At 44.0% G+C, this 24,903-nt stretch overlaps 2 protein-coding genes across 6 annotated transcripts in view; one reads left to right on the top strand and one right to left on the bottom strand.

Moving 5' to 3' along the window:
* The window catches only part of LOC139414406 (calcium/calmodulin-dependent protein kinase type 1-like), a 33,197-nt gene extending 32,327 nt beyond the window's left edge, over positions 1 to 870 (bottom strand). Inside the window, exon 1 of the mRNA XM_071162318.1 lies at positions 779 to 870. Coding sequence (XP_071018419.1) covers positions 779 to 870 — 92 coding nt within the window. The remainder of the gene's footprint in view (positions 1 to 778) is intronic.
* A 9,082-nt stretch (positions 871 to 9,952) lies between these two features.
* Positions 9,953 to 24,723, top strand: LOC139413699 (protein polybromo-1-like). Of its 5 annotated transcripts, none has more exons than XM_071161376.1 (31): positions 9,965 to 10,072; positions 10,657 to 10,806; positions 11,036 to 11,133; positions 11,354 to 11,501; positions 11,677 to 11,826; positions 12,112 to 12,297; positions 12,496 to 12,594; positions 12,805 to 12,982; positions 13,086 to 13,302; positions 13,560 to 13,701; positions 13,936 to 14,033; positions 14,483 to 14,624; positions 14,937 to 15,074; positions 15,277 to 15,388; positions 15,584 to 15,791; positions 16,132 to 16,432; positions 16,717 to 16,853; positions 17,081 to 17,292; positions 17,402 to 17,584; positions 17,675 to 17,832; positions 18,648 to 18,890; positions 19,278 to 19,423; positions 19,720 to 19,877; positions 20,053 to 20,236; positions 20,899 to 21,106; positions 21,495 to 21,693; positions 21,980 to 22,093; positions 22,619 to 22,780; positions 23,477 to 23,541; positions 23,710 to 23,908; positions 24,151 to 24,719. In XM_071161376.1, the coding sequence occupies exons 2-31, from the start codon at positions 10,669 to 10,671 to the stop codon at positions 24,312 to 24,314; spliced, it is 4,887 nt and encodes a 1,628-aa protein (XP_071017477.1). In that variant the 5' UTR covers positions 9,965 to 10,072; positions 10,657 to 10,668; the 3' UTR covers positions 24,315 to 24,719. The 5 variants fall into 5 exon arrangements, with proteins under 5 accessions (XP_071017480.1, XP_071017477.1, XP_071017478.1 ...); XM_071161377.1 differs by having other exon boundaries at positions 9,976 to 10,072; positions 24,158 to 24,458; XM_071161381.1 differs by having other exon boundaries at positions 10,002 to 10,072; positions 12,112 to 12,196.
* Positions 24,724 to 24,903: the final 180 nt, after the last annotated feature.

Raw genomic sequence — 24,903 nt, 5'->3', positions numbered from 1 at the left:
TCCTCAGAACATCCAAGTAAAAGCATAATGTATCCATGGCAGCTTGTCACGAACGTCGTCTTGGAAATGACCGGACCAAGGTGCAGCGTGGTGAGCGTACATTTTCTCTTTATTTAATTAAAATGTCACCAACAAAACAAGAAACAACAAAACGACTGTGAAGCTTACTAGGGCTATAGTGCCACTAACAAAGATAAAAGGAAAAAAGGCTGCCTAAGATTCCCAATCAGAGACAACGATTGAGCCATACCCGGCCAAAACATAGAAACAAACAACATAGAATGCCCACCCCAAATCACACCCTGACCTAACCAAATAGAGAAATAAAACGGTCACTAAGGTCAGGGCGTGACACAGCTTGATGTTTTGCAACAGAAAAAGGCCAAAGATGTTACATTTTGGACCAATTATCATATCCAAATGTGTGTTATTTCCTCAATGATATCCAGGTCACGGTCACCCTCGCAAAATAAAATTCTATCCTCAAGGGTGTTTCCTGGTTAAATAAAATGTCTTCTCATCCTGTTTTTCTTTGTCTTCTACTTTTATTTTCCCTCTTTGTTCCTCTCACACGCTGCTGTTACTGTGCCATTTGGCCTGGCTGCTCTATGCTCTGCTCTCACTGAGACACTAGAAATAAATACAATAATGTCCAAGAGCACTAATCTCTCTGTTACGCTAAACGTGATATACTTCTTCTTGCACATCTCTCTCCCAGCAATACATTGAGACTTACTGTATTTAGCTATTACTGTAACAGTGGTGTCAGAACACTTACGTTCCCAGAACTTCTTTGAAGTCATAGTTTTCTTTAATGTCTGACGTCTTCTTTTTCCATCCATTCCCGTCCTCTAGATCTCCAAGGGGCATCCTAACCTATTCTGTCAATCCAATCGGCCACGGGAGAACTGTGGAGGGATGAAGTGGTGGACAGTCAGGCAGAAAGTTTAAGTTCATGCTAATGATGACACAGACAATCTATCATCTAGTCATTCAATAACAAATTATGATAGGCTTTGAAAGATGTGGTATTTACATGGATGAGACATGGAGGGTCCCTATTCCCTATATAGTGGACTAGTTTTTACCAGAGCCCCATTAGCCCCATGGTGTGCCTAATGCGAAATCAGATGTATGGATCAACATGGGAGATTTAAAGCAATTTCCAATGCCATCTCTCTTTAGTATTTTAATTCATTACAACTCACAGAGGTCATTTCAATTGATAAATAACCAGAGAAAATAGTGATCACCACTCAAGGTTGTATTTACCACAAGGCTAAGAGAAGGGAGACGGACGGACGGACGGACGGACGGACGGACAGACAGACAGACAAACAAAGAGGTGTAATGGGTTCGCACTCAAAAATAAGTTGCATAAAGCTTACTTCATTATTCAACGTTTTAAATGTTTTACTACATCAGGGGTAGTGTACACAGACGTTTCGGCTCTACAGCCAGAGCTGGGCAGGTTCCCGAAATTCAATTCAATGAATTTCTTAACTACATTAACTCTAGAATACAATTCATTTCCTTCACTATGGAAAATACCATTAACTCTATACATTTCTTAGATGTACTTGTTACAAAGAAGAGACAATTTCTAAGTACTACAGTTTACAGAAAACCTACAGATAAAAATACTATATTGATAGCTGATATTTATCCCCCTCTCCCCCTAAAAATAAGTTTACCAGTAAGACAACTTCATAGACTGCGTCGCATCTGTAATACAGAAGAAGAATATGATAGACAATCAAATTCTCTCTCTCCTTGAGCGTTTTCACTTGAGAGGATACCCCGACACCTGGCATGATAAAGCTCAAAAACAAATTACAATTTTGAACAGGAGCCAGTTACTTAATAAATCCTAACAAAAACAGAATAAACAGTTTTCTGTAAACTATATACTTACTTTCAATGATAGCTGTTATGGCATCAAGTCTATTGTAATAAATATTGGCACATCATCACACTCCTCTTTAAATTCTGCTTTCCAGAGTCCACCTTTATTAACCTATAAACGATCAAGAAATCGATCAAACATTTTGGTTAAATCAGATCAGAGAGAAAAGAGGCCTTCATAAAAGGATGCTTCCCCTGTAGATCTTGTACCTCTTGCAGCACCATAAGGACATGTAACTTTGTATGCCCTCAGACTTCTAGAACCTATGAGATAAAGTAATGTATAACTTGCGCTACTAAAAGACTTATGTTACAATGTTCTTGTAATACGATTTTTATTGGAAAAACATCCCCCGCCTTGAAAGTACATCTAGAGAATATAAATCTTCAATTAGATGTCAAGATATCACCTCGCCAGTTCCGAGACACTTTATAGAACAAAATCATCATATTAATGAATTGCTTTGTGTCGGTATTCTAAAAATGTAATAGCTATGTGGATATATACATTTAATTCTGTATCGCCATACGGTTTAAACAAATAATTTGATTTCACCTCCTTGCTATAAGCTACATTTAGACGTATTATTTTTTTTATTTTACCTTTATTTAACCAGGTAGGCTAGTTGAGAACAAGTTCTCATTTGCAACTGCGACCTGGCCAAGATAAAGCGTAGCAATTTGACACATACAACAACACAGAGTTACTCATGGAATAAACAAAACATACAGTCAATAATACAGTAGAACAAAAGAAACAAAAAGTCTATATGCAGTGAGTGCAAATGAGGTGAGATAAGGGAGTTAAGGCAATAAAAAAGGCCATGGTGGTGAAGTAATTACAATATAGCAATTAAACACTGGAATGGGAGATGTGCAGAAGATGAATGTGCAAGTAGAGATACTGGGGTGCAAAGGAGCAAGATAAATAAATAAATACTGTATGGGGATGAGGTAGGTAGATAGATGGGCTATGTACAGGTGCAGTGATCTGCTCTGACAGCTGGTGCTTAAAGCTAGTGAGGGTTCAGAGATTTTTGCAGTTCGTTCCAGTCATTGGCAGCAGAGAACTGGAAGGAAAGACAACCAAAGGAGGAATTGGCTTTGGGGGTGACCAGTGAGATATACTGTACCTGCTGGAGCGTGTGCTACGAGTGGGTGCTGCTATGGTGACCAGTGAGCTGAGATAAGGCGGGGCTTTACCTAGCAGAGACTTGTAGATGACCTGTAGCCAGTGGGTTTGGCGGCATGTATGAAGCGAGGGCCAACCAACGAGAGCGTACAGGTCGCAATGGTGGGTAGTGTATGGGGCTTTGGTGACAAAACAGATGGCACTGTGATAGACGGCATCCAGTTTGTTGAGTAGAGTGTTGGAGGCTATTTTATAGATGACATCACCGAAGTCGAGGATCGGTAGGATGGTCAGTTTTACGAGGGTATGTTTGGCAGCATGAGTGAAGGATGCTTTGTATATAGGAAGCCAATTCTAGATTTAATTTTGGATTGGAGATGCTTAATGTGAGTCTGGAAGGAGAGTTTACAGTCTAACCAGACACCCAGGTATTTGTAGTTGTCCACGTATTCTAAGTCAGAGCCGTCCAGAGTATTGATGCTGGACAGGCGAGCAGGTGCAGGCCCCACATATACAAGAACAGGCCCCACATATTTATGAACGACTTTGCCTGATGTCCATTGTGGTGGGCTATCTCATTAATTGATGTGACGTATTTAGGTGAGTGGACACCTGGGGCAATCATGTGTGAGTTTCCCTTCGTGCCCACTCCCATACCCTATAATTCTGTACCTTTTGGTGAATAATTTGTATAGAGGTAGACGAGAGGGTCCGCGTCCCTGATTGGCAGATGAGTGGAAATCCTGATTAAAAGCACCTGCTGCTTACAAATGCTGTTGTGAATTTAAAAATAATTGTACCTACACAATGAAGATCGCCGTAAAGCCGAAACGGCTGTGTACAATATCCCCGATCCAGTAAAAAATGTGACATATTTTTGAGTGTGAACTCATTACACCTCTGTTTGTCTGAATTTGTGGGTTTATGCGGCAATACGCCAACCCATCTGGTTTGCACTTAGTGGGACTATAATTTTTTTTTCAACAGGACATTGACCTGACACACCTCCAGGCTGTGTAAGGGCTATTTGACCGAGAAGGAGAGTGATGGAGTGCTGCATCAGATGACCTGGCCTCCACACCCACCCAACCTCAACACAGAATAAATGGTTTGGGATAAGTTGGACCACAGAGTGAAGGAAAAGCAGCAAACAAGTTCTCAGCATATGTGGGAACTCCTTCAAGACTGTTGGAAAAGCATTCCTGGGCATGCTCCTGATGAGGTGGCGGATGATCTCCTCCCAGACCTGGACTAAAGCATCTGCCAACTCCTGGATAGTCTGTGGTGCAACGTGGCGTTGGTGGATGGAGCGAGACATGATGTCCCAGATGTGCTCAATTGGATTCAGGTCTGGGGAACGGGAGGGCCAGTCCATAGCATCAATGCCTTCCCCTTGCAGGAACTGCTGACACACTCCAGCCACATGATGTCTTGCATTGTCTTGCATTAGGAGGAACCCAGGGCCAACCGCACCAGCATATGGTCTCACAAGGGGTCTGAGGATCTCATCTCGGTACCTAATGGCAGTCAGGCTACCTCTGGCGAGCACATGGAGGGCTGTACGGCCCCCCAAAGAAATGCCACCCCACACCATGACTGACCCACCGCCAAATCGGTCATGCTGGAGGATGTTGCAGGCAGCAGAACGTTCTCCACGGCATCTCCAGACTCTGTCACGTCTGTCACGTGCTCAGTGTGAACCTCCGTTCATCTGTGAAGAGCACAGGGCACCAGTGATGAATTTGCCAATCTTGGTGGTCTCTGGCAAATGCCAAATGTCCTGCACGGTGTTGGGCTGTACGCACAACCCCCACCTGTGGATGTCGGGCCCTCATACCACCCTCATGGAGTCTGTTTCTGACCGTTTGAGCAGACACATGCACATTTGTGGCCTGCTGGAGGTCATTTTGCAGGGCTCTGGCAGTGCTCCTCCTGCTCATCCTTGCACAAAGGCGGAGCTAGCGGTCCTGCTGCTGGGTTGTTGCCCTCCTACACGTCTCCTGATGTACTGGCCTGTCTCCTGGTAGCGCCTCCAAGCTCTGGACACTACGCTGACAGACACAGCAAACATTCTTGCCACAGCTCGCATTGATGTGCCATCCTGGATGAGCTGCACTACCTGAGCCACTTGTGTGGGTTGTAGACTACGTCTCATGCTACCACTAGAGTGAAAGCACCGCCAGCATTCAAAAGTGACCAAAACATCAGCAGGGAAGCATAGGAACTGAGAAGTGGTCTGTGGTCACCACCTGCAGAACCACTCCTTTATTGGGGGTGTCTTGCTAATTGCCTATAATTTCCACCTGTTGTCTATTCCATTTGCACAACAGCATGTGACATTTATTGTCAATCAGTGTTGCTTCCTAAGTGGACAGTTGGATTTCACAGAAATGTGATTGATTTGGAGTTACATTGTGTTGTTTAAGTGTTGCCTTTATTTTTTTGAGCAGTGTATATACACAGTGGGGAGAACAAGTATTTAATACACTGCCGATTTTGCAGGTTTTCCCACCTACAAAGCACGTAGAGGTCTGTAATTGTTTTCATAGGTACACTTCAACTGTGAGAGACGGAATCTAAAACAAAAATCCAGAAAATCACATTGTATGATTTTTAAGTAAATAATTAGCATTTTATCACATGACATAAGTATTTGATCACCTACCAACCAGTAAGAATTCCGGCTCTCACAGACCTGTTAGTTTTTTAAGAAGCCTCCTGTTCTCCACTCATTACCTGTATTAACTGCACCTGTTTGAACTTGTTACATGTATAAAAGACACCTGTCCACACACTCAATCAAACAGACTCCAACCTCTCCACAATGGCCAAGACCAGACAGCTGTATAAGGACATCAGGGATAAAATTGTAGACCTGCACAAGGCTGGGATGGGTTACAGGACAATAGGCAAGCAGCTTGGTGAGAAGGCAACAACTGTTGGTGCAATTATTAGAAAATGGAAGAAGTTCAAGATGACAATCAATCACCCTCGGTCTGGGGCTCCATGCAAGATCTCACCTCGTGGGGCATCAATGATCATGAGGAAGGTGAGGGATCAGCCCAGACCTACACGGCAGGACCTGGTCAATGACCTGAAGAGAGCTGGGACCACAGTCTCAAAGAAAACCATTAGTAACACACTACGCCGTCATGGATTAAAATCCTGCAGCGCACGCAAGGTCCCCGTGCTCAAGCCAGTGCATGTCCAGGCCCATCTGAAGTTTGCCAATGACCATCTGGATGATCCAGAGGAGGAATGGGAGAAGGTCATGTGGTCTGAAGAGACAAAAATAGAGCTTTTTGGTCTAAACTCCACTTGCCGTGTTTGGAGGAAGAAGAAGGATGAGTACAACCCCAAGAGCACCATCCCAACAGTGAAGCATGGAGGTGGAAACATCATTCTTTGGGGATGCTTTTCTGCAAAGGGGACAGGACGACTGCACCGTATTGAGGGGAGGGTGGATGGGGCCATGTATCGCGAGATCTTGGCCCACAACCTCCTTCCCTCAGTAAGAGCATTGAAGATGGGTCGTGGCTGGGTCTTCCAGCATGACAACGACCTGAAACACACAGCCAGGGCAACTAAGGAGTGGCTCCGTAAGAAGCATCTCAAGGTCCTGGAGTGGCCTAGCCAGTCTCCAGACCTGAACCCAATAGAAAATCTTTGGAGGGAGCTGAAAGTCCGTATTGCCCAGCGATAGCCCCAAAACCTGAAGGATCTGTAGAAGGTCTGTATGGAAGAGTGGGCTAAAATCCCTGCTGCAGTGTGTGCAAACCTGGTCAAGAACTACAGGAAACGTATGATCTCTGTAATTGCAAACAACAGTTTCTGTACCAAATATTAGGTTCTGCTTTTCTGATGTATCAAATGCTTATGTCATGCAATAAAATGCGAATGAATGACTTAAAAATCATACAATGTGATTTTCTGGATTTTTGTTTTAGACCTCTACATGCTTTGTAAGTAGGAAAACCTGCAAAATCGGCAGTGTATCAAATACTTGTTCTCCCCACTGTGTGTGTGTGTGTGTATATATATATATATATATATATATATATATATAGTACCATTCAAAAGTTTGGGGTCACTTGTTTTTGAAAGAAAAGCACATTTTTTTGTCTATTAAAATAACATCATATTGATCACATACAGTGTAGACATTGTTAATGTTGTAAATGACTCTTATTCCATACAAAATCATGCATTTCCAGCTGTATCTACATTATCAGCAACCATGTTCCAATGGCACGTTGTTTTAGCTAATCTAGGTTCTAAATTTTAAAAGGCTAATTGATCATTAGAAAACGCTTTTGCAATTATGTTAGCACAGCTGAAAACTGTTGTCCTAATTAAAGAAGCAATAAAACTGGCCTTCTTTAGACTAGTTGAGTATCTGGAGCATCAGCGTTTGCGGGTTCGATTACAGGCTCTAAATGGCCAGAAACAAAGAGCTTTCTTCTGAAACTCATCAGTATATTCTAGTTCTGAGAAATGAAGGCTATTCCATGTGTGAAATTGCCAAGAAACTGAAGATGTGGTTCAAAGCTGTGTACTACTCCCTTCACAGAACAGAGCAAACTGGCCCTAACCAGAATAGAAAGAGGCGTGGGAGGCCCCGGTGCACAACTGAGCAAGAGGACATGTACATTAGAGTGTCTAGTTTGAGAAACAGACGCCTCACAAGTCCTCAGCTGGCAGCTTCATTAATTAGTACCTGCAAAACACCAGTCTCAACGTCAACAGTGAAGAGGCGACTCCGGGATGCTGACCTTCTAGGCAGAGTTCCTCTGTCCAGTCAGTGTCTGTTCTTTTCCCCATCTTAGTCTTCTACTTTTACTGGCCAGTCTGAGATATGGCTTTTCTTTGCAACTCTGCCTAGAAGGCCAGCATCCCGAAGTTGCAACTTTAGGGTTGGCACTATGCATTACGGCAGGTAGCGTTCTCGTGGCATCAGCCAAACCCAGATTCGTCCATCATACTACCAGATGGTGAAGTGTGATTCATCACTCCCGAGAATGCGTTTTCACTGCTCCAGAGTCCAGTGGCGGCGAGCTTTACACCACTCTAGCCGATGCTTGGCATTACGCATGGTAATCTTAGGCTTGTGTGTGGATGCTTGGCCATGGAAACCCATTTCAAGAAGCTCCCGACAAACAGTCATTGTGCTGATGTTGCTTCCAGAAGCAGTTAGGAACTCTGTAGTGAGTGTTGCAATCGAGGACAGGCGGTTTTCATGCGCTACGTGCTTCAGCAGTGAGTGGTCCCGTTCTGTGAGCTTGTGTGGCCTACCACTTCACGGTTTAGCCGTGGTTGCTCCTAGACATTTACAGTTCACAATAACAGCACTTACAGTTGACCGGGGCAGCTCTAGCAGGGTAGAACTTTAGATTTAGCTGAACCCTGACATATGTTGACAACCTCTCCAACAAGTGTATTTAAAACCAACCTGTCAAGAACTGATCATGACAATTAGTACCCTGTTGGCCAAGTCCCAGTGTATAGCACAGTGCACCCATAGTCACAAGGAAATGTGTGGAAGTCCTGGACATTATTGCTCTATGTATAAATAGTAAGTAGTAAGGACAGCCAGAGTCCGAATAGGCTATAGCAGAATATCACCAATTGCTTGGGAAAGATGCAACAACTTGTTCCATAGCCTCATAGTTCTTCTAGCTTTATTCAAATTCCAACAGGCTATGACAACACTTGAAATATAAGATAGAAAGATTCAGAAAAAAAATCGTTATCATATGGAATGGATTGGATTACTATATGTATACTTTTAATTTAGTGAGAAACATTCTGGTCTTTCTTGGCACGATTAGGCCGTCAACGAAAACGGTACTATAGCAGACGGGTTGACCAGTGAAATTATGAATCAGAACTGACAAAAAATGTAATCTACACTATTATCATACAAACATATTTTAATATATCCAAGTACAAGTACAGCGCACATCAATAGGCGATTGTTGAAATGAAAATGAAAGGAGTGTGTGGGTGCGCTGTGCATAGGCCTTAGCATGTTCTCAACGTTCAAGGGTATAGTCTAACAAGCATAATGAATTGTCGGCTACGGTATAAGAAGACAGTTTATGCAAAATCGAAGATGCTCCGGTTGGATAGGATTAGGAAGGCTATAGAATAGTCTACGGCGATAATATACCCGAGGCCAAAAAACTGAAAGGTGGTTACATTTTCTTATGCATCCAAATACAATTCAAATCTTACCTTAATGCACGGAGCTCAAGAATCCCTTCTCCCTCTCAAATGGCGGTTTTAGGTTTGGCTCTCTGTGCGCATCGCTAGACCAGTTCAGGCTACTCGCCTAACGCCAAGAAGGGTACTCGCTTCAGAGCTCAGGAAATGAAACAGCCCTAAATCATTGAATAAAAAGTAGCCCACTATCTGGACCTACCTTAAATGAACTATATCGCCTGACATGGATTTTATTGCCTAAAGCTAACATACAGCATTAGACTTCATGATGATGTTATTATAAGCTATTTGGGCTGGCTATTCATGAGGGGGTGCAATTTCATGACATACAATAGATATACAATAGAAGTTTCGTGTGAGATTTAATTTGAGAATTTTAAAACAAAATAATGTTGATTCGGAGAATTGTAGACTAATATTGCATGTCAATTCAATCGAATCTGTATTGAGGTTGTTACCATTCCAGACATCTATCTATGTTACCTGCAAGGCACATTCTCAACGCAACCAAATTAACTTAGTCTAGTTCTTCAGGACCTCAGACTGGGTATTTATCTATTACATTAAATCAGATATAAACCATTCAGGTGGTTAGGGTTAGGATAATGTTGTAGGTTTGGAATTGGTCCCAGCTCTAGGAAATTAATCTTTGCTATTTCCCACTTTTTTAAAATCGAACGCAGCTGTCTGTATATTGTCACTTCCGGCAATCATGGGGAGGCGCTTGACTAGCTAACGTTTCATATGAATTGACTTTAGCTAGATATACAGTACAACACATTATTTTGCTCAGGGAAATATATAACAATTGAGGTAAGCCTGCTTTGCACTTTTTCTTAAATTAGTTTAACAAAGTAGCTAACATTACAACTAGCTTGCTAGTTATTTGATCGAATTTATGTTTGAGCGTGTAGCGAACATTTTAGGCGCTCGCCTTTGTTTGTAGCTGGAATGTTAGCAGGTACAGTAGCTAGTTAGCTACATTAGCTAGCTACGCGCTAACGGTCTGCTACCACCGTTGCTCTATATTTGTTATGGTTAAGTTAAATGAAGTATCGCTAGATAGCGAAATAAACTAATAGTATACGAAGATCTCTGTGTCCCGTGTTTGAAATACCTAGCTAACAAACTAACGTGAGCATAAACGTATAACTAGCGGCTACATAGCAAGCTAAGTACTTAGTTAGCTAACAACTTTAAAGGGAACATGGTCATATTTGCGTTGATATCAGTTAGTCTCAACAAACAATTATTTAAGGTTACAGGGCTAGTCAGTGTGTATAATATATTATACAGTAAGTTGCAGAGTTAACGTTACCTAGCCACCAAGCTAACGCGGTGTGTTTTTTAAAATATTTTTAATAAAGGTGGGAAAAAAATAATATATTTGTTTTAAGGTACCATCAGTTATGCAAATGAGTTCGAAAAGAAGAAGGGCCACCTCTCCCTCCAGTAGTGTGAGCGGAGGGGACTTTGACGATGCATCCTCCACTCCTGGAAGCGGACGAAAAAGACGAAGAGCCTTTAATGTTCCTACAGTAGACCCTGTGAGTTGATTTTCTTAGTTCTAGCGCTGATGTATGAAATGATTGAGATCAGACCAAACTAACTATCCCCTTAATTAAAGCTTGTTATTCTTAACATCCTTGTTGTTTGACATTTGGGCAGCTTTGTCATGTTTTTATTCGTGTGATTCAGTGAAGTATCCCAAACTTGGATTTGTGTACTGTAACCTGCTTTGACACACATTGTTTGACCATGTTTTGTGTAAAACAGATTGCTGTGTGCCATGAGTTGTACAACACTGTCAGGGACCACAAGGATGACCAGGGGAGGCTGCTTTGTGAGCTGTTCATCAGGGTACCAAAGAGAAGGTAATGTACCATTTTACATTAGAGATGGGTGGGTCATTTCATCAGGGCACACGGTAACAAAACATTCGCAACAGAAAACTTAACCTGTTTATTTTTTTGACATGTCCAAGTAATCCCTCCCCATTTCAACCCACTTTCTAACATTTGATGCCAAATGACCATAGACTTAATGTAGAAGTAACCTGGAGGCTTTTTCTCTATCTGCCTCTCCCTCCTCCAGGAACCTGCCAGACTACTATGAGGTGGTGTCCCAGCCCATAGACATGACCAAGATCCAGCAGAAGCTCAAGTCAGATGATTACCAAGATGTGGAGCAGCTCACTGCTGATTTCCAGCTTATGTTCAACAATGCCAAGAACTACTATAAGGTGACACACACACTATGTTCAGTGGAAACTCTGAGATGAAAATCTATTGAAGGCTTGATTATGCTGTACGTTGTGCCATTACACTTTGACTATTAACATTGTTACTTTTTGACTAGTAGGAAAAACATCCTTCAAACACTGCAGGTTAGTCATGGTTTTATCTCTGACTTATCAGGCTGAGAGTGAAGAGTACAAGGCAGCCTGCAGGCTGTGGGAACTCTACGTTCACATCAGGAATGAGTTTGTGCAGCCAGGGGATGGTGATGAAGATGATGACGATGGTGAAGACATGCTGGATAATCCTGCTCTCTCCACTGAAGATGAGGTAAAGATCATCTGGACAAATCAGTTTTACTTCTGTCATGATCTTCGATTTCCTTGCTGCTGTGCATCTATCATAGAATATAACATACATCTCGATAGCTCATATCTCGTGTCAGGTCAACCACCTAATACTGTTCATTATCACTTTTAATGTGTCTACAACTGCTACTGTCAAGCTAAGTTGAACCATTCTTTATACGCTCTGTAACACTTGCAACTCAAGTTGCATAGTCAGTGGATGTGCTTGGGATCATAGCTTATTGTTCCTGTATGCTCTGATCTGCAGACTCCACCGAGCTGCCTGAAGGAGGTTTTGGAGCAGCTGTTGGATGCTGTGGTGTCATACACGGACACATCAGGACGGGTCATCAGTGAGCTCTTTCAGAAGCTGCCTTCCAAAATGCACTACCCAGACTACTATGCCGTTATCAAGGAGCCCATTGATCTTAGAGCCATCGCTCAGAGAATACAAGTATCCTATTCACCTCCTGAAGCATTGTGATTTGTGTAGAATTGATTGACATCTAATTGATTTAAGCATATTGATACATGAACAAGTTAATATAGGCCTACTTGACATAATTTCTTGCGTTGTGTAATTATATAAGATATAACTGTGTAACCTAACCATGATTTATTGTGACTACTACTGATTATTTGTCTTTTTCAGATTGGGTACTACAAAAGTGTCACCGCCATGGCCAAGGATGTTGACCTTCTGGCGAAAAATGCAAAAACATACAATGAACCAGGATCTCAGGTTTTTAAGGTATATTTATTATCTTATGCTGAATATAATATATATTATGCTGCATTTCTGTATTCTCATATGTTCTGGTGTACAATTGAGCTGAAAGTCTAGTTTCAGTAGAGCTATGTTATACTCTAGATTTTACTGCATGTCTACAACTTTCCAAATGTACTGTAGATGCTATACAAAGCACACTAATCACAATGCTTTCCCTAATTTGATGTTAAGGATGCTAACACCATCAAGAAGGTCTTTATCCAGAGAAAGACTGAGATCGACCATGCTGAGCCCACTAAGACCAGTGTCCGCATCAGGAACCGGAGGTCAGCCCAAGGAGACCGTCTCTCTGCCATCACTCTGGCTCTGCAGTACGGCTCAGAGAGTGACGAGGACGCCCTGCTCTCTGGCGAGTTTGTCTCAACACATACACACACTAACTAGAGTTGAATTTGTTTCAGTAGGGATAAGTATATGTGACTAATTGTGTGCACTCCTCTATCGTGTTCCAGGCTCTGTGCATTATGACGAGGGTGAGTCTGAGGCGGAGTGCCTGAGCTTCAGTATGGACATGGGTAACCCAGTGTTCCAGCTATATGAGGCCGTGAGGGGGGGCAGGAACAGCCAGGGACAGCTCCTCTCTGAACCCTTCCTCCAGGTGCCCTCCAGGAAAGAATACCCTGACTACTACCAGCAGGTCAAACAGCCCATCGCCCTCCAGCAGATCAGGTAGGAATAGGCTATTACAGTACATCGTCCTATAGGTACTGTACATGTTAGTTAGACGGCGAAAAACTCTCCGTCATTGAATGATGAACTGGAGGAAAAGATAATGTCCCCACTCGCTGTTTTGCTTCTCCCAAATGTGATATTCTTTTGTGATCAGCAAAACTCTTTGGACCTTCTTTTTGCCCAGCTCCTGTTGCTACTTTGGATATACATAAAACCCATCAGTGAATGATGACCGACCTTGTCCTCTGTCCCAGGGAGAAGATGAAGAACGGGGAGTACCAGAGCGTGGAGCAGATGGACTCTGACCTCACTCTGATGTTTGAGAACGCTAAGCGCTACAACGTGCCCAACTCGGCCATCTTCAAACGGGCCCTGCGGCTGCAGCAGATCCTGCTGGTCAGTAGAGTATTGGACCTTATCTGCCTTTTATACTGTTGATTGTTTAGGAAAGGGCTGAATATAATAAACAGTCATTCAGAGTACACTGGTAGGATTTATTTCTGTTGGTGAGTTGGGAATGAAACTAGGAATACAAGACATTGAAATGTAAATTCTGGTAGTGTTTCTGTGTATAAAAGACTGAATGGTGAGTATGCTATTGTTGACCGTGATGTAATGAATGTTTTGCAGATGAAGAAGAGGGAGCTGTTGAGGAGAGGAGATGAAGAGGATCAGGACAGCATTCTGTCCTCTGACACAGGCACTGGCAGTGCGACCAAGAAGAAAAGGTAGGACCCCCCCCCCCCCCCACTCCTCGCTCTCTCTCTCTCATTCTTTCATTACCACATCTAGATAGATGCAATCGTTGACATCTCACACCAAGTCAACCAGCTATAGCTTTCATTCTCACTATTTTTTGTTGTGTTTATCTACATCTGCTGCCCTCCTGCTTTTAAGTTTACCCTTTGCCAAGGTAATTAGACTCAATTCAAGTTGCCTGCAGGCAGCCCAACTCCGTTCTCTTATATCGAGGTGGAGTTGAGTTTTGATAACTGGTCGTGCGATTTGCTAGCAACAACATTGAGTCACCATCAGTTAGTAATTTAAGAGTTTTTTGAATGTACATTTTTATCTGTACCTATTTTTGTCCTGTATAACTGTGGCCCATCCGCGGGGTGCTGAAATTCATACTTTTTATAAAAACATTTATTGAATATAACCACCTCTTGCCATTTAGCCATAAGAAGAATGTGAAGAAGAACCGTATGAAGGCACTGTATGCTGCAGTGACTGAAGCCAGAGAAGCAGGGACCAACCGGAGGCTCTGTGATCTGTTCATGGTGAAGCCCTCCAAGAAGGATTACGCAGACTACTACAAGGTAGGCATGAAGTCAACACCAGGTTTTCACAATCCACTAGTTTGCTAGGGCTGCTAAGACAAAGATGAAAAGTGTTTTTTCTTTCTCTCTTTCCCCCCTAACAGAATATAGTGAGTACTGGACATCCTATTGCATTGGAGAAAAGCCACACATTTTAAATCAAAGCAGAATCTTGTTTATTTGAAACATAGATCTTGGTCCAGCAATGGAAAATATTACTTTAACATTTACATTTTTGATTCCCTAATGTTGGTATTGATACGGATGCTGTAGATCGGCTAATCTATGAACCTAACTCCTCCCTTCTATCAGGTGATCCTGGAGCCCATGGATCTTAAGACCATGGAGCATAACATCCGCTCAGAGCGCTACGCCACCGAAGAGGCCCTTATGGACGACATGAGGCTGATGTTCCGCAACGCACGCCACTATAACGAGGAGGGATCTCAGGTAGGACCACTGCCAAACACTCACAGGGCCATGTCACAAAGTGTTCCGTAGGCATAAGATAAAGTAAAACGGGGAGTTATTACCTGAACTTGGCCAATAAGAAACATAATTTTGTTTTGCTATGCTATGCCCTAATGAGCACCACCCTGGGCTAAATTTACAACATGGGAGGGAGGATTGAATGACCTGTTTTGCTGTGGAGGTTTATGATGATGCTGACATCCTGGAGAAGATCGTGAAGGACAAGCGGAAGGAGCTAGGAGCTTCTCCTGAGGAGGGCACTGACAACATGGGATCTCCTAAGCTCAAACTAAGTATGTTTGACTCTTTTCTATGGGTGATTAACAGCACTTCTGAAATATGTATAAACATTTTTAAAAACGAGAGTAAAGGCTAAATGTATATTGTTGTTCTGATAACATTTACATGAAAATTCTCACATATTTTTGTACTTTGTGTATACTTGTCCCTTTCACATGCATGTTTTTCACCATCATCTCTCTCTGTAGGAAAGAGTGGCGCGTCTCCTAAGAAGTCCAATAAATACCTGACCCCGCTGCAGCAGCGCCTCAATGAGCTGTATGATGCTGTGAGGAACTACACAGACGGCAGGGGGCGACGTATCTCCACCATCTTCTTGCGCCTTCCGTCCCGCGCTGAGCTGCCTGACTACTACTCCACCATCAAGAGGCCCATCGACATGGAGCGCCTGCGCAGGTAAGCTACAGGCTAACCTGTGTGTGGCTAGCTAGAGGTGAGGTTGCTGAGAGGTTAGAGCTGGGCCAGGAACTGTAAGTTAGCCCTGTTTGAATCTGGTGCAGAGTGAGCCAGCAACTGAAGGGTTTCTGGTATCGGTATCCTAGATGTACCATCTTCTGGTGTTGTGCCCTTGAGCACGGCACTTGTCCCCTAAAGTGCGCCCTGTGCTCCAACCTCGTGTGTGTGTGTGTGTGTGTGTGTGTGTGTGTGTGTCTGGGGTTGGGAGCCAATAAAGCAAAAAATACTAATCTTTTTAGAAAGAAAATAAATAAAGTCCAATGTTCTTCCTCTTCTCTAGCCACATGGCGGGCGGCCGTTATCAGGACGTGGATGCACTGGTGGAAGACTTTGCCCTGATGTTCAACAACGCCTGTACCTACAACGAGCCAGAGAGCCTGATCTACCGCGACGCTCTGCTTCTCCACCGCGTGCTCCTGGAGACCCGCAGGCTGCAGGAGGGAGTGGAGGAGGGTGGCTCGCCCCCTGCTGTGGGGCCTCTAGTCAGGGAGCTGATCAGGAGCCTGTTTATGTCTGTGCTTGGGCACCAAGACGAGGAGGGGAGGTGTTACAGCGACTCACTGGCTGAGATCCCTGCCCAGGTAAGCGATAGGAGGTCGTCCGTACCCTACCTGGGGCCGTATTCACAGTTTATCAGGGTAGGAGTGCTGATCTAGGATCAGGTACCCCCTGTCTGTAATCTTATTCAGTGTGATCTAACAGGCAAAACTAAATCCGCACTCAAATGGCCTCCGGTCAGACTCTTTTAGATTTAAACTAAGATGTGTAGCATTTAGAAATTCTTATGTTTATTGTAATAGCAGTCATTGAGTTTTTAATAAAAAGTTCTGAACGACCATTAAACTAAGTGAACTAACCTCAACAGGACCCGGCCAGCCCAGAGAAGCCTCTGCTCAACTTTGACGTGATCCGGGCCAACGTGGAGCGAGGACGCTACCGCAGGCTGGACGTGTTCCAGGAGCACATGTTTGAGGTGCTGGAGAAGGCCAGGCGCCTGCACAGGTACGTAGTCTGCACATCATTAGAAAGGCCTTTGTCGCTTTGAATTGCTCTCCAACCTTTCTGAGTCTTTGTTTTGTGTTTGAGTTTATGCATCTGATTCTAGATTGCAGCATTGATAGAAAGCTGAAACATGCCACAACTTAAACCAGTAACCAAGTTAAATCTAACTGATCTCTCCGTGAACCCTCAACCTTTGACCCTGCATGCCTTGCCCTGTCCCTTCACAGGACAGACTCTGAGATCTTTGAGGATGCGGTGGAGCTGCAGCAGTTCTTTATAAAGATCAGAGATGAGCTGTGTAAGAACGGTGAGATCCTCCTCTCCCCGGCTCTCAGCTACACCTCTAAACACATGCACAGTGACGTAGAGCAGGAGAAGAGAGAGAAACTACCCAAGGAGATGGAGGAGGACAAACTGAAGAGGGAGGAGGAGAATAAAGGTGTGTGATGGCATGGGGCCGGGTGTGTGTCAGTGCAGGTGATTGTGACTGAGTCTGAGGCCTATATAATGTGAGGTTGATGTATTATCATATTCTATGTGGCTTCCAGAGGAGGGAGAGAAGGCTGAGGACCCAGCTGGGGGAGGTGCAGGGCCAGAGAGGATGTACAGTCAGGACTGCAGCTTTGAGAACAGCACCTACCACGTGGGAGACTGTGTCTACGTGCAGCTGGCCGAGGCCAACCGCAAGCCTCACATCGTCTGCATCGAGCGCCTGTGGGAGGACGAAGCAGGTAACCAACACGACACACACTTTGAGACGCGCACACACACACACTGCTTTACTGTCAGTAATGTGTTATTCTGTTTTTCCATGTGTGTAGGCGAGAAGTGGCTGTATGGCTGTTGGTTCTACAGGCCCGGTGAGACCTTCCATCTGGCAACACGCAAGTTCCTCCAGCAAGAGGTCTTCAAGAGTGACTACTTCAACAAAGTACTAGTCAGCAAGATACTGGGCAAATGCATGGTCATGTTTGTCAAGGTAAGGTCATGTATCTATCTGAATGGTTAGCCTAGTGGTTAGTGTTGGACTAGTAACCGGAAGGTTGCAAGTTCAAACCCCCGAGCTGACAAGGTACAAATCTGTCGTTCTGCCCCTGAACAGGCAGTTAACCCACTGTTCCTAGGCCGTCATTGTAAATAAGAATTTGTTCTTAACTGACTTGCCTAGTTAAATAAAGGTAAAATAAAAAATACACACACCTGCGACATAGATGTATGTAATTCAATTGAAATGTTATGCTCATCTATTGGATTAGATAACATCATTATTTGAGCTGAATTGTAATGTCATTTGTAATATAAGATGCATTGACTACTAGGGCAGGGAATTGCCAGGGACCTCACGATACAATGTTATCATGATACTTTGGTGCCGATACAATGTTATCATGATACTTTGGTGCCGATACAATGCGTTTGCGATTTGATACTGTGATTATTTTTCTATTGCGACTCAAGGTTCCAAACATATTGCTCGTCATATACGAGAGAGCCAATGGAAAACAAGTTTTGATCAGTCATTGAAACGAGTGCCTAAAACTCCCTATTTTAATGCAGGTACAGCCAACTAGCGCAATATTGTCAAAAAGATACGCTATATCGTCAGTTACATATTGGGATATTATATATCGATTTACCCCCCAACCCACATTGCAGTCCTACTGCGCAGAATCACCGATCTACAAATCACCTTGTATTCCAAAGAACTTCTCATTATGTGATGAAGATTAGCCATTGCCTTGCTTTAAATTGATCCCCTCCAACACACTGATCATCCGTGTGCTTCCTCTACAGGATTACTTCAAGCTGCAGCCTGAGGGAGTAAGACCAGAGGACGTGTACGTCTGTGAGTCCCGCTATTCTGCCAGGAACAAGGCCTTTAAAAAGATCAAGCTGTGGGCCGTGCCAGCCGCCGTGAGGTTTGTCCCTCGGGACGTTCCTTTGCCCGTTGTCCGGGTGGCCTCCATGTATGCCAAACGTGATCAGGAGAAACTGCTGGCCGTGGCTGATAACGGCAGCCGCAGCATCGTTGACAAGGTGAGAGGTCTGAGCACTCTCTTTATTTTAGAGTGAATTGCCGTTGTCCTGCTTATAGGACATGTCCATCACATAAGACCACCACAATTACTGTACTTGTAATTTTTTTTTTCAATGGGCAAATACCTCCTATGTAATATTAAATAACACTAAACATTAGAATGTATTAAATATTGCTGAGCCAAACTAAACTGAGACAAGCTGTACTGGTTAAGCTTCCACCATAGTTGCTGTGCTGTAAAGGACAATGGGAAAGGAAAATATCAGTCGGCACAGTACACTTAGTGTAAAAGGTGTTAGAGGGGTAAAGCTGAATATTGTTGTTGTGGCGCCAACACTGTATCAGTGTTACTGAGTGTGTGTGCTCTCCTACTGTGTGATGTGTAGGAGCGTGAGGATGTGCCAGTGGAGATGACTGGAGGGGAGCCAGGCTGTCCGTACTATGACCAGCTTCACTACAACAACACGTGGCTGAAGGTGGGAGACTGTGTCTACATCCAGTCACATGAGCTCATTAAACCACGCATCGGCAGGTATGTCAATCAAACCTAGTATTTCTCTTCATATGTATTGTGTGTGAGAGGCTCTTTAGTCGAATCCTTGCATCCTCTCGCCGCCTCGTCAAAATGTATTGAAGAACAAGGTCCGAGGGGAGGCACCTTGGACCTACTTCTCCCATACAGTTGAGAAGAAGGCAAGGGAGATGGGATGTGAAGTCCCAGAAATATATAATTGAGTCAGCTTTGTGTTTTCAATATGGAAATGTGGTTTAGGTCTGTGAATGTGACAATTAGGAAGCTAACAGTTTTAATTGATTGGGCTGTAACAGGATAGAGAAGCTGTGGGTGCGTGACGGAGCAGCGTTCTTCTTCGGGCCCATCTTCATCCACCCAGAGGAGACTGAACACGAGCCCACCAGGATGTTTTACAGGAGAGAGGTGTTTCTCAGCAACCTGGAGGAGACATGTCCCATGACCTGCGTCATCGGTACCGTACCACTTTACAAGGCACTACACTCAACATGCAAATACTCAATCTACACATTATTGCTGTTTACATTATCAAACCTTTGCCAGACTAGTCTCTGAAAACCGTTTCTGACATATAGCACCCCCTGGAGTGGTCCTGTAATTAACCATCACGCTCTCCCTCCCTCCTGCAGGTAAATGTGTGGTGTCGTCCTTTAAGGACTACCTGTCGTGTCGGCCCACTGAGGTGTCTGAGGAGGACGTGTTGCTGTGCGAGAGCCGCTACATCGAGAGTGAGAAACAAATGAAGAAGTTTAAAGGCCTGAAGCGCTTCTCCCTCCACGCTAAGGTGGTGGACGACGAGATCTACTACTTCAGGTGGGAGCCACTCACATACTGAACATTTTAAAGGGGCAATCAGCAGTTGCTACATGCATTTAGGAAATATGCATGAATCATATGTACCCATTGATTCATGCATTTAGGAAATATGCATGAATCATATGTACCCATTGATTCTTGAAGATTATAACTTATGTGCTTATTTCAAATGTCATACCCCATCAGAACCCAAAATATAAGCTTTTTTTTTTACTCCAATGTTTGTAAACAAACCATGTATAGCCTCAACATGGTTAAACTATAATTTTAATAACATGGATGGTCCGTCCTTGCATCCATAGCTTTGTCTATAAATTTGAGTGATTTATATTTCTCCAGCCGCATCTCAGATTTTTACAGAAACAGTGGTCGGGAGAACGCTTTGTTATAGTTTCAACTGCTGATTGGGCCTTTAACATAGAACAGGTAAAAGCCCTATTCCGTTTATTCCAATTTCCCCCTTAAGTGTGCACTGAACTAATTCACTCCCCCTCGTGGATTGGACCGGTGTACACCCAGGCTAAGAAAGCTGCTTTGCTCTCTTCAGGGAGAACAAGGGAAGAGAATCGAACTGCAGCCAAAGATTTTATTCGCTTGATGGCATGTGAGTTTCTTGTCTGGCTGGTATCAACCCTCTTCTCTGATTGGTTCATATCCAGGAAGTTGATAGTGCCCCAGAAGGAGCCGTCTCCTCTGCTGAATAAGAAGATTGAAGAGTTGGAGATGAAGCTGGCAGACATGGATGAGGGGGATGAGGATCTGGATGACCTGGAGGATGAGGACGAGGCTCCAGAGACTCCCTCCATGCCCATCATGCAGACCCCTCTGGCAAGCGATTTGGACATCATGCCTTACACCCCTCCTCAGGTCTTACATCCACGCACCCACACCCTTTCCCAAATGCTGTACCCTTCTGCCCACATACAACCCACCTCAACAGATTTACCCTTTCACCTCCATGCATACACCCACCTTTGTCCCAACAAGTCTCTTACCTCCAATCAAACACACCCAACCCCACATAACCCCTCCATTCAGCCGCTCATGCATCACACACAGCCCTACCCATGATTTTACACCCATTACCTTCATTCCCCCTAGATCTTAAAGCTCTTCACACACTCCTACAAAACCAATGTGTACATCACTACCTAGGGCCTCTCAATCTATCTCTTTATGGAATTGAGCTTGAATTAATTAAAAACTGTACGTGTTACTGTTGATTGACGCGTCTACCCCCTGTTTCCCTTCACAGTCCACACCCAAGGTAAAGGGTGTGTCTAAGAAGGATGGAGCCAAGAGGAAGATGAACATGAGCGGCTACATCCTGTTCAGCAGTGAGATGCGTTCAGTCATCAAGACCCGCCACCCTGATTTCTCCTTTGGGGAGCTCAGCCGTCTGGTGGGAACCGAGTGGAGGAACCTGGAGGCTCCCAAGAAAGTAGAGTATGAAGGTAGGAAGGCCAGGGAAGCATGCTAGTACTGAGGTGTCTATACAGAGTCTTTTAGTTACACCAGTAGATTCATGTACTGGTTGAGATCTGCAATCAGTATGTACCAGCCAGGTGACAATGTCATTATTTAAAGGGACATTATTACACTCCATAATCTGTTTTCAGGTCACGAAAGTAGTCCAAATCCCATGCCAAACATCTGACAAACTTTGATTTTGGACTGTAATGTCTCTTCAATGTTAGCGTTATGAATCTATCGAAGCATGCATGTTACTGTTTGTTCCAGAGCGGGCAGCCAGGGTGGTGGAGCAGCAGGAGAGGGAGAGGGCAGCCCAGCAGCAAGCTTCCCCTAGAGCAGGTACCCCAGTAGGGGCCATGATGGGAATGACGCCTGGTCCAGGTAACCCCTAACTCGCAGAGACAGGCAGTGAAACACAAATACACCACTAGCCCCTAAGCACACAGATGTGCATACATTTCTATAGAATAGGGGCTAGGGGTTGATTTGTGATTCAGGGAGACAGCACGATTGCTTGGGACTTAGCTGGACTGCTAAAACGATTCAACCTTTATTCAACTTTTTCTCCTATCTGAAAATTGTCCAGTGCCTTTCAACTGCATCCTCATTATAGGCTGCGGTTGTTTGTTTGTTGCTACTCATTTTAAATGTATAGTATTCCATCAGTTTATTTGTTTTGCATCAAATGCATGATCCAATTCAACTGCATGAACAAGAGTATTTGTTTTATTTAACATTTTATTTCATTCCATCAGCATGTAGATATATACAGTAACGCCATGCTTGTTTTGCCTACTAACTGGTTAATTTTTTTTTTCTTATCATAAATTAATATGTCTAGTGCATGTCAGTTGCATGTCACTTATGCATGGATATGTTGTCCGTTCCCTGCCTCCTCCTCCTAAGGCATGATGGGAGCTTATGGCCCCCCCTACGGTATGCCCATGCAGGGCCCCTATGAGGGCTTTCTGGGTATGGGCCCAATCCCACCTCACCATATGGGCTCGATACCCCCCCAACACTTCCAGCCAGGTATGCCTGGGTACCACCCTGGCATGCCCCACCCGGGTAAGGACCCCCAACCAGCCACCGTCCACTCCAGGCCAAGGCCACACCTGTCCTGGTCAGTCAGTAACTCCCAGTCAGTCGTGTCTGTCTCTCCTGCTGGAGGGGCTTACCTGGTCTACAGGCAGGCTATGCTGTGGTGGCCCACTGACCACTCAGGCTGCCAAACATCTCTGTCTGCTGGGAGATAAAGTGCACTCCAGAGTTGGTGAGCTGCAGGCAGCAGAACAAAACACATTGAAAGTAAAGAAGGTAGTGTGTAGAGTAGAGGTACTTGCTTGACTGCCTGGCAGACAGACAGTTTGGAATGAAGATGCTCTGCTATATCGTGTGCAACTTACTACCTTTTCAGTCTGTCTGTCCGTCAAGCACTACAGGTGTCCACCGTCATTTACTTCTCTACACACATACTTCTCTACACATCTACTCTCATATCTAATTTCTCTCAAACATCAGAATCCATGCTTGCCTCAATTAACACATGAACAAACATGTAATGCCTGTGGAGCAATGACTACAGCTAACCCTTTATCTCACCAGTTTCTGTAAAGATCACACACGTTTATTTTCCAGCATGCATTCTATGCACATCCACCATGTTATATAGCCTACACTATGAATGTATCATGCAACAACTATTACCCTCATACAACAGTGCTTGCCGTCTTGTCACAATTTTGTGGGAACTCGTTGTGATAGGTATGATGGGTCCTGGTATGAATGGCATGCAAGGAAGTCCCGGAGGCCACCACTACATGCAACAGGTAAAAGTCGAACTTACAATGACCAATGAGCTACTGCACTGATACTTTCTATCATCTGGAACTATTTGCATGTTGTGTATGATTCCTGATTGGATTTCCATTAGTTCCATATGTTATATTGTATCCAAATGCAGTGGGAAAGTTATTGTTTTCCTGTATCTCCCTCAGCCTGGGATGCAGGCCCCTCCACCATACCCAGGCATGGGCCAGCTAGGCCAACCCTCCCACCTCCAGCCCACGACCCCCATGTTTGTGGCTCCACCGCCCAAGACCCAGAGGGTGCTCCACTCTGAGGCCTACCTCAAGTACATTGAGGGCCTGAACGCAGAGAACAACACTGTCAGCAAGTGGGACCAATCTCTCAAAGGTATATTTCTACTCACAAATTTGCTGTTCTTCTGTACTGCGTTTGCCTTCTTTCTTTCCATGCACCTGTCCTACAGCATACTGAATGAACTACAACAATTTCCTTCTCACTGTACTACCATGTTTTCTAACATTCTCTTGAATAGCTGTCTTAGGTGTCATTTATTGTTGCATTTTTTTGGACTGTTCAGTTTTTGGGTTTGTGGTATGACTTGTGATTGGTAAAGTGTCACATTTCCATAGCACGTAGGAGAGATGTTCACCTGTCCAAAGAGCAGGAGAGCAGACTCCCTTCCCATTGGTTGAAGAGCAAGGGAGCCCACACGACGATGGCAGATGCACTGTGGCGCCTGCGGGACCTGATGCTTCGAGACTCACTGAACATACGTCAGGCGTACAACTTGTAGAAACCTCTAACAACTGTATGTGTTCCTGGCTGACTACATTGCAGACACCTGCCAGATCTCCAAAATACTTGGATAGGTGTTTAACATATTAGCTAACCACATAATATGGCACACAACCATTGGTTGATTCAATGCAAATGTCTGCAATGTAGTTGACCTGGTACATGACCACTGTCACACGCTCACTGTCCTCATCGTAGAATGGACACAGGAAGAAGAATTAGGTGATAGAGAAGCAATATTTTATAGTGAATCAATCATGGATTTTTATATTTTTTTAGAGCAGAATAAGCTTAGGTTTGTCATTTCTTTATTTTGTATCATGTTTGTGAAGGTTTCTCAATGTAAGTTTATGTTCTTAGCGGCTTATGGTCAGTCACTGACAAAATAAATTTTCTGAGAACATTTATGGTTGTTTCGTTTGTTTTGTCTGTTTTGAGTCACCCATGCACCACAAGGTTTATAACGGGAGATATCCCGCATAAAATTCAGGCCTAGGTGTGGCCACTCATATGTAGTCTTCACAAAGGGTTTCTGAGCCTTTATTGGAGCTATGGGTGTGCTTGTCTGTGGCTAACAGACATGTCTA

This window comes from Oncorhynchus clarkii, chromosome 7 (assembly GCF_045791955.1).
Source record: "Oncorhynchus clarkii lewisi isolate Uvic-CL-2024 chromosome 7, UVic_Ocla_1.0, whole genome shotgun sequence".
NCBI lineage: Eukaryota > Metazoa > Chordata > Actinopteri > Salmoniformes > Salmonidae > Oncorhynchus > Oncorhynchus clarkii.
This window is presented reverse-complemented; position numbering and strand designations above follow the sequence as displayed.

Excerpts from the sequence above, each read along its gene's own strand:
- LOC139413699 (XM_071161376.1), top strand. The coding sequence starts at position 10,669 with ATGCAAATGAGTTCGAAAAGAAGAAGGGCCACCTCTCCCTCCAGTAGT. Across the intron at positions 16,433-16,716 it reads TGGCTGAGATCCCTGCCCAG|GACCCGGCCAGCCCAGAGAA; the intron begins GTAAGCGATAGG and ends TAACCTCAACAG. Across the intron at positions 21,107-21,494 it reads TGCCTTACACCCCTCCTCAG|TCCACACCCAAGGTAAAGGG; the intron begins GTCTTACATCCA and ends TTCCCTTCACAG.